Source organism: Corylus avellana, chromosome ca11, assembly GCF_901000735.1.
Source record: "Corylus avellana chromosome ca11, CavTom2PMs-1.0".
Classification (NCBI taxonomy): Eukaryota; Viridiplantae; Streptophyta; class Magnoliopsida; order Fagales; family Betulaceae; genus Corylus; species Corylus avellana.
In genome coordinates this window covers 6,043,862-6,053,573 of record NC_081551.1, presented here as the reverse complement: position 1 = coordinate 6,053,573, position 9,712 = coordinate 6,043,862, and the positions used below count along the sequence as shown (strand labels likewise).

The window sequence follows — 9,712 nt, the reverse complement described above, 5'->3', positions numbered from 1 at the left end:
TAAAATTTTAAAATAATGTAATATAATATTCACAATATGATATTATATTACATTATTGTGACATTGTGACAATTAAATATTAGATGAATACGCACCTCTACAAGCAATGTGAGAAATATATTGCCTTGTCAATTAATTGAGGTCTTAAGTGATAAATGAAGGAAATTACTAACTTCTTTTTCTTTGTAAATTTATGATGTAAAGTTTTACCTAAATGCTTAACCAGATGATGGGCCTAAATGGAGTTACATAACATATTCTAGGTGCTCAATGAGAGAGAAGTTTGATCGGGGGGTTTTTAAGCAATAAACAACATTTAGGGTCCCCCAAAAAAATAAAAGCAGCTGGGCTTCTATTGTCCAGGCCCATATGGAATTCTTCTATGCTTCATATTTGAGGATAGGCCCGCTTCAAAAGTCCATAATCCAAGATGAGGCTTGCTCATCAAGGATCCAAATTAACCACTATTGTGTGAGATCCTGTGCTCTAAGGTAGTGCAGGGGAGCAATAATTTTAAGGGTTAAATATTGTTTTGGTATATGGGTTTAACGACATTTTTTTAAAAAAATTTTTCACTTAGGCTCCGTTTGTTTTGACATAAAATGATTTTTGAAAAATATTTTTTATATTTTCGACTGTTTAGTGCGACGTAAAATAATAGTAAACAGAAAATATATTCCATTTGACAAAAAAATCTTATTTAATTTTAGGAAAATAGTTTCTATTTTACAAACCTAACTAGGACGTCGCCGAGACTTGCCCAAACCCTCACAGGGACTCGACCAGGACCCCACTAGGACCTAATTGAGACCCAATCGGGACCTCGACGAGACCCAACTGGCACCTGCTAGGGACCCACACAGTACCCCGCCGGGACCTGATTGGAACTAAACTGGGACCCCGTTGAGACCCACCTATGACCCAACCTGACCCATCTAAGATCTCATCAGAACTTGATCGGGACCTCATCACGACTTGATTGGGACCGGCCCGGGGCCCGACCAAGACCCCGTTGAAACTTGCCTGGGACCCTTGGGACTTAATGTCATAAACTGTTTTTAACAAAAACATTTTCCAATATTTTGCGCTTACGAAATATATATATATATATATATATATATATATATATGCCCAACCAAGACCCCGTTGAGACCTGCCTAGGACCCCATTAGGACCTAATGTCATAAATTGTTTTTAACAAAAACATTTTCCAATATTTTGCACATACAGAAAAAAAATATATATAATTACAATTTTTTTTTTCTTTTTCATTTAATCATATCAAATTTTAAATTATAAAAATGTCACAGCTGGGACTTGGTGGGGTCTTGGTTGTATCTTGGTAGGTTTCCGAGCGCGGTCTAGTCCACTAAGTTTAGTCTGGAGCAAATCCTAACGGGTATCGTCTAGTCTCCTTATGGTTGTGAGGCCACTCATAAATGTGCTTGGAGGCTCTTTTAAGGGGTGGTTAGCCATCCTAGTAGAGCCCCAATATATTCTTTTCTTTCTATTTTCTTTTTATAATTATTTCTTTAAGGGCAAGTTTGTATTTGTCTATTACTTAGGTAAAAAAAAAAAACCAAAAATGGTATGAAATGACTTATTTATTACGTAGACATACCGCATACAATTATTTATTTATTGTGAAATCTCACAAATTTATTTATGACAAGGGCAAATCATATTGATTAATTTTAATAATTTTCTTTAAAAAAAAAAAAAAATTTAAAGTCTTGAGACCAACCGCCAAAAAAGAAAAAGAAAAATGGCGCCCCAATTTGGAATTTGCATTGCCCCGTTCCTTCCAATCCTCTCTATTCAAAGTTCAAACCCAATCCAAACAATTAAAAACAAATCTCGCTTTTTCCCTGTCGTTTTGAATGCTTTATTCATTAAAGAGTGTCATCAACTGAGTGGTCCCCACGCCAACACATCGCCAGCTCCACCACGCCCCCACGTTTACCCGCCAATCTACACACAAACGCTCACACCCACACCCACAGCCGCATTAACGCTCCCCCAAATTCTGGCGCGAAAAGTTCAAATCTCAAAACTCCCTCTTAGAGGGAAACCCACGAAAACCAGACTAAACCCTAATCCCTATTTTCAAACGCGCCCTACCTTTATATAACTGACCCACGTTCTCTCATTTTCTGTGTGCACCAGACTTGTTCGACGAAATTCCTCAGAGACAGAGGCAGAGAGAGAGAGAGAGAGAGAGAGTGCGCGCGCGCGAGAGTAGTTAGAAAATGTATGTGGTGAAGAGGGATGGGCGGCAGGAAGCGGTGCATTTTGACAAGATCACGGCGCGGCTGAAGAAGCTGAGCTATGGGTTGACCATGGAGCACTGCGACCCGGTGCTGGTATCCCAGAAGGTCTGCGCTGGGGTCTACAAGGGCGTCACCACCAGCCAGCTCGATGAGTTGGCAGCCGAGACTGCCGCCGCCATGACAGCCAATCACCCCGACTATGCCTCTGTGAGTTTGGCCACCATTTCTTTGTTGATCTTTTGGCTCCGGGTTTTGTTTCTTTGATATATTTTATGATGGGTTTGGCCTGGTTATCAAAATAAATTTTGCGGCTTTTGTCTCTGGGTCTGGTTTGATTTCTCAATTTCCGTTGAATTTGTATGTAGGTTATGTTCATAGACTAAGAACGGTAAAAGCAATGATTATTTTTTGTAGGTTTTTTTTTTCTTTAATGATTTTCGGTTCTGGGTTTTGTATATTTTCTAAAACTCTTATGATTTTGCTGTGGATTGTTTAGTTAATGCTTAGAGATGACTGTGTGTGTTCTGATCTGTTCCTTTTTGTGATATTGTATGATGCAGTTGGCTGCAAGAATTGTTGTTTCAAATCTGCACAAGAACACGAAGAAGTCATTCTCGGAGACGTAAGAATCACCAAAATTCAATTATATTTTTCTTTAGTTTCAACTAGCAGATGTGGTTGCAAAATTTAGAGAAAAAAAAAAAGATACTACATTTTGATATGGGTGATTGTTCAATGCAGGATCAAAGACATGTACTACCATTTTAATGAGAGATCTGGGCAGAAGGCTCCTCTGATTGCTGATGATGTTTATGAAATAATCATGAAGGTAATTACACTGCCATTCTTACTGAAAAATAGGCATGGTTGTGAACTTTGCATTTTAAAGTTTTGCTTCTATGTGTTCGCTTGTGCTATCATTATTGTTATTTTTTTAAAAGTTTAATTTATTGATTAATCTTTGAGATTAAATGATGATTTTTATACTTTGATATTTTTGTCATTGTTTAGGCATAGAAGAGTAGTAGTGGAGCATGTCCATACTGCTTATAGAACTATTACAATTGATTTGTAAATATTGATTGCTTATACAATGACATGGACAAACTATGGTCATTAATTCATTACTGGGACCCTTGATTTTTCTTTTCTTGAAGAAATTTTATCTTGATTTTTTTCCCACAGTTGTGGTAAGAGGTTGTCTGAAGTTTGTACTGTTAAGTTTGGTTTGAATGAAGAAATTTTTTGGCAATAGGATGGTCATCATGGATTTTTCATTTCTCTTTTGGAGTTCAATTGTTTGATTCTCAAGGTGTATTCCACGTATTGGTTTGAGTACTCAATTGGCATTTCCTCCCCTTGTAAGAACAAGGTGGAGGTTAGTTGCTTGTAACTTATTGATAAACAAAAACAGTAATGCAATATCTTTTGTCTTATGGTGTTTTAGATTCTCTCAACTTGAACAGCTCTAGATAGCTTGTCATCTGAAAAATTAAGAAAAATAATGAAAATGAAAGAAAAATAACAGTGTATGATCCGGAAGTCTTTGCAAAGATATGGGTGTTAAATATTATTGCCTTTATTGATTTGATTTTTTTCCCCCCAGAATGCTGCTCGTTTGGACAGTGAGATCATCTATGATCGAGACTTTGACTATGATTACTTTGGTTTCAAAACCCTTGAGAGGTCTTATCTATTGAAGGTCCAAGGAAAGGTTGTAGAAAGGCCTCAACACATGTTGATGAGGGTTTCTGTTGGAATTCACAAGGATGATATTGATTCTGCTATCAAAACATACCATATGATGTCTCAGCGGTGGTTCACTCATGCTTCTCCTACCCTTTTTAATGCCGGAACTCCCAGGCCTCAAGTATGTTTGTGTATAGGCTTCTGTTTTTTTTTCCTCTTCCAATTGTGATGTGAAAGGGTGTTATGGTTATTGAGAATATGTTTGGTTTAAAGGGGTGATTTGGTTAGTGAGACTTTGCTTTTGTTGATGTAACTTGGCAGTTGAGTAGCTGCTTCCTAGTGTGCATGAAAGATGATAGCATTGAAGGCATCTATGACACCTTGAAGGAGTGTGCTGTTATCAGCAAATCAGCTGGAGGAATTGGTGTCTCGATTCACAACATTCGTGCCACTGGTAGCTATATTCGTGGAACAAATGGGACATCCAATGGCATTGTTCCAATGCTACGTGTATTTAATGATACAGCACGTTATGTTGATCAAGGGGGAGGCAAGAGAAAGGGTATGCTTATGATGTTTTCTTGTGCATACTGTTTGAAGAGTATTTTGTTCTAATATTGTATGTGTCCTGCTTATAGGTGCATTTTCTGTGTACTTGGAGCCATGGCATGCTGACATATTTGAGTTTCTAGATTTAAGAAAGAATCATGGGAAGGTATGGTTAAATGGGGTTGTTTTTAACTAGCCATGAAGCAATAGTGTTTATCCATTAGCTGCAAAGTTATCCTTATTTATCCCATGTGTATGATATTATATTTTCTTTAATTTGAGCTGTATTGGCTGTTATTTTCAGTATTTAAAGCAATTGGCTGTTAATGATAAGTTTTTAACCATTTATTCTTGTAGGAGGAGAATCGTGCACGGGATCTATTTTATGCTCTTTGGGTGCCTGATCTCTTCATGGAAAGAGTGCAAAGTAATGGACAATGGTCGTTGTTTTGTCCTAGTGAGTCTCCAGGTTTGGCAGATTGTTGGGGTGAAGAATTTGAGAAATTGTACACTCAATATGAAAGAGAGGTATGTCCAAATTTTCCCTGGCTTTATTTTGGTCCTGTTAAATGTGTTTTGTGGTTTACTGGTTGTTATTTACTGATCATCCACTATTGTTCTTTATAGGGCAAGGCAAAGAAGGTTGTCCAAGCACAGAATCTCTGGTTTGAGATTTTGAAATCCCAGATAGAAACAGGAACCCCTTATATGCTTTTCAAGGTCATCCAATGAAATTTATCTGACTTTTTATGTTTCATTTCTTAATTTGTGCAATATTTATTCAAATTCTTTTTCTTTATCATTCTTTACAGGATACTTGCAACAGGAAAAGCAACCAGCAGAATCTTGGTACCATCAAATCTTCAAACTTGTGTACTGAGATAATTGAGTATACAAGTCCAACAGAGACTGCTGTATGCAATCTGGCATCAATTGCTCTTCCGCGATATGTCAGAGAGAAGGTGGGAGTGCATCTGGCAAACATGTCAAGACTTTTGCCTATTTGTTGGTTTCAGTTATTGATTTAACATTTGTTTTGCTTTTTTACCAGGGGGTTCCTATGGAGTCACATCCATCTAAGATTGTTGGTAGCAGAGGCTCTAAGAATCGATTTTTTGACTTTGACAAACTAGCAGAGGTTTGAGCTTTTGTTACCAAATTGATTAGCATGTTAGCATCTTGTTATAAATGTCTCCTTTCTTGCCCCCTCTGCAGAATGTCAACTATTAAAGAATTTGGCTTGTAACTTTACTCCTTGTACTGTTGGGACAGGTTTCTGCATTGGTTACTTATAACCTCAACAAAATAATTGATGTTAACTACTACCCTGTTGAAACTGCAAGAAGGTCAAATTTCCGACATAGGCCTATTGGTATTGGAGTTCAGGGTCTTGCTGATACTTTCATGTTGCTTGGCATGGCATTTGATTCACCTGAGGTAACGCTTATTTCTGGCATTTGGTACTCGTAACCTTAATTTGAATAATTTAGGTTAATAGTTGATTTGACTATGGACTGCAGGCTCAACAGCTGAACAAAGACATATTTGAGACCATATACTATCATGCTCTGAAAACTTCCTCAGAGTTAGCTGCAAAAGAAGGGCCCTATGAATCATATAATGGGAGTCCTGTGAGCAAGGTATTTACTTGTGAAAATGATTGTGCAGGACATGGGAGTGCTTTAATCTTGCAGTTTGATTGCTTTAGTCTCGTTAATATATATATTGGCTTTTGTCATTGTGATCTGTTTTGAGACAACTGACCCTAGATGGGGGTTTCCCCCACAATGTAGAGAACTTTATCACATGTAACGGAATTTCTTTGAGAATTACTCCAATGCATAACGATAAAGGTTTCATCCAAAACAATTTGATGCATGGCATTTCTTGATCTGACATTCCATAACAGTTCCATTGAATCTCTTAGGCCTAAAAGATGGCACCTATGCACTTGCACAATACAATGCTAGTTATAGCTGCCTGCTTAGATGGTTGTTATCTTGTGCAGGGAATTCTTCAGCCAGACATGTGGGGTGTAACGCCTTCAGATCGGTGGGACTGGAATGCTCTTAGGGAGATGATATCTAAGAATGGTGTTAGAAATTCACTTCTTGTTGCCCCTATGCCGACTGCTTCCACCAGCCAGATTCTTGGAAACAATGAGTGTTTTGAACCATATACCTCCAATATATACAGTCGCAGAGTTCTAAGGTTTGATTTGCCATCCTACACGATTTAGCTTTTTTAGTACTAAATGTCCATGGTTGCCTTATAATCTCATCTCTCCTTCTCTACAGTGGTGAATTTGTTGTGGTGAACAAACATCTTCTTCATGACTTAACTGAGATGGGTGTGTGGTCTCCTGCAATTAAGAATCAGATAATTTATGAGGATGGCTCTGTTCAGAAGATACCAGAAATCCCTGATGAACTGAAAGATATTTACAAGTATGAGTTGTATTTACTTGGTATTTTCCTATTTTAGTATGGTTGATACTTTGGATTTGTGCTAAGACAATTTGCTGCAATCAGAACTGTTTGGGAGATCAAGCAAAAGACTTTGGTTGATATGGCTGTTGATCGTGGGTGCTACATAGATCAGAGTCAGAGCCTCAATATTCATATGGACCAACCCAATTTTGGGAAACTTACCTCCTTGCACTTCTATGCGTGGTCCAAGGTATTAACTTTAGTTCTGCGTAAACATCTGAGTTTGGGAATTATATGAAAAAAAATCCAGCCCTCTTTGTTACGATTCAGAGGATGATATATGTGCTCCAGTTGTGATGAATGGTTACATAATGTGGCAGTATATCATTAGCCATAGGATGCATTTGGTCTTATGGTTGGTTTTAACTTTTTTAAAGAATTGAACCTTGTTGGATGGTAAATTATTTCTGTTCAATGACAACAAAATGAATGTATTGTGCAATTGGCCAATGATTTTACCTTATGTGGTGAGGTTGAAGGTTGTTCCTTGCTTTGACAATCTAGGAAGCAGATGTTTTATTTTTCTTGAGCATAACAGAAACACTAGGTCAATTTTATATGGTTACATATTCTTCTGTTCATTTAAAAACTTGATATTGTGTTGTTTCAACTGCTGCATCTTTCAATATGATATAGGTACCTGTCGCATTGTTAGGTTTTTTTGAAAGATGTGCCATTTGTAATTTTCTTTTAACACAAATTGTAACGATTGCTTTTCTTTTCTTCTTTCTCCTGGGAATATGAAGGGTCTGAAGACAGGGATGTATTATCTGCGATCAAGAGCAGCAGCTGATGCCATAAAGTTCACTGTCGATACTTCTATTCTCAACGTAATGATCAATGTTGATTGCTACTGATTTCACAGTTTCAGTTTTTTTTTTTTTTTCCTGTATATAATTATGTGAACTGTTTTTGATAATGCAGGAAAAACCCAAGGTGGTGGATGATGATGTTGATACCAAGATGGCACAGATGGTATGCTCTCTTACAAACCGTGAAGAGTGCATGGCTTGTGGAAGTTAAAAGGGTTCTATATATGGAGTGGCAAAAAACGTTCTTCTGGTTGAGATTCTTTCTCTTCGGCTCAGAGCACAGAAATTTAGCTTTGGCTTTCAGGCTCTTATGCTCTAATTAAGATGATATTTTTGAAGTTTTTAGGGGCATATAGGTTTAGAAGTCTACTAATCAAACACTATAATATCAAACCTTCAATGACTTCGAAGTCTCTGTATATTGGTACTGGTTTGTTAATTGTTACATATGTATTTTGTATTGATTTCGTGCTTCATGCATTACAAGTTAAAGACTGGAGCTGGTGTTGTAAATAAATGGAAATTGGCTTTATTCCAAATGATTTGTTAGATTTGAGATTTTACAAATTTATTGGATCTGTGACAAGGAGACTCTAAATTCTCCAGTGATTGCACATTAGTGTTTTCCTTTCCTAAAATCCCTGGATACTGGCTTGTACTTGTACTTTTTTCCTCTGGGCTTGAGCTTGTTACATTTGATTGGCTTTTGGGTCTACAATCCTCAACTGTTAATGGGCCATAAATTGGCTAGGCTTGATTGTGTTGCTGAGTTGCCTATGCATGCTAGGGTTACCAATTTTTTACAACTAAACATGAAATTAGGATCTTATTCTTATGTTTTGACATAATCCGAACTTGATGTATTATATAAGGCTTGTACGACTTACGATTTTGATATGAATCTAATATGAAATTTGAAGAGTAGGAGTTGATCATTATAATTTTATATTTATATTTTTAATACAATTTCCATCTTGCACGGAACACCACGCCATGACAATTTCTGTGTCAAGTTGAGGTTTTCTGCTTGCAGGGTTTGAATTGTCAGGATTTCTTTTTGTCCATTTCGGCATTTGCATCTTTGTCTTGTAGTATCAGGTTCGGCTACGATTGATTGAAGTATCCAAAAGGAATTTGAATTTTGAAACTTCTTTGATGAAATCACGTGCTTGAATAGTAAGCACATCGGTGTTAAACGGGTTTGTAGGTTGATCTGTTTATGACTTGCGACTCATTTAATGTATACTCAAACACGACCCGTTTAATAAACCGGTCGGCCCCACCAGACACGACATGACAAGACACGAGAATTTTTACGGGTCACTCGACATGACCCATTTACCCGTTTAACTTAAAAAGTGATTTTTTCTTTTAATAAAATAATAATAGTTTTAGCAATTATCTTTTAAAATTAAACACCTAGTAGGCTAGCCGCACCAAATCACTTAATAGGCTTAATTGTCTAGAAAAAAAAAAATAATAAAAAATCTACATCATCTAAAAGGTTGGAGAAACAAAGGAAAAATGGAAAAGGTTGGAGAAAGAAAGAGGGGCGGCGGCGGCGTGAGCGTGAGGACTAGGAGAGGTCTAGTTCGTCTAGAGACTGCGTTTTTCCTTTAGGTAATTAGGTTTAAAAAAAAAAAGAAAAAAAAAGAAGTAAACGGGTCTGGCAGGTCACCTGTGACACGACCCTCTAGACACTCATAAACGGGTCAACTCGTTTATGATCTAAACTCATTTAAGGTAAACCCAAACCCGCTAATTTCGTGTCGTGTTTGTGTTGGGTTGTTGGGTCGTGTCAAAATTGCCAGCCATAGGTTTTTTGCTTGGAGGGTTTGAATTATCAGGATTTCTTTTTGTCCATTTCGGCATTTGCATCTTTATCATGTAGTTCAAGTTAGGC

General features: G+C 37.2%; 1 protein-coding gene across 1 annotated transcript; it reads left to right on the top strand.

Annotated features, from left to right (window-relative positions):
• The first annotated feature begins 1,909 nt into the window (after positions 1-1,909).
• On the top strand, positions 1,910-8,341 carry LOC132165788 (ribonucleoside-diphosphate reductase large subunit). Its single transcript, XM_059576472.1, has 17 exons — positions 1,910-2,477; positions 2,831-2,892; positions 3,012-3,099; positions 3,877-4,140; positions 4,281-4,521; positions 4,598-4,674; positions 4,866-5,036; positions 5,136-5,228; positions 5,321-5,470; positions 5,560-5,646; positions 5,781-5,945; positions 6,029-6,148; positions 6,517-6,719; positions 6,806-6,955; positions 7,040-7,187; positions 7,744-7,827; positions 7,922-8,341. Exons 1-17 carry the CDS (start codon positions 2,250-2,252, stop codon positions 8,018-8,020), a joined length of 2,430 nt encoding a protein of 809 aa, XP_059432455.1. The 5' UTR covers positions 1,910-2,249; the 3' UTR covers positions 8,021-8,341.
• Positions 8,342-9,712: the final 1,371 nt, after the last annotated feature.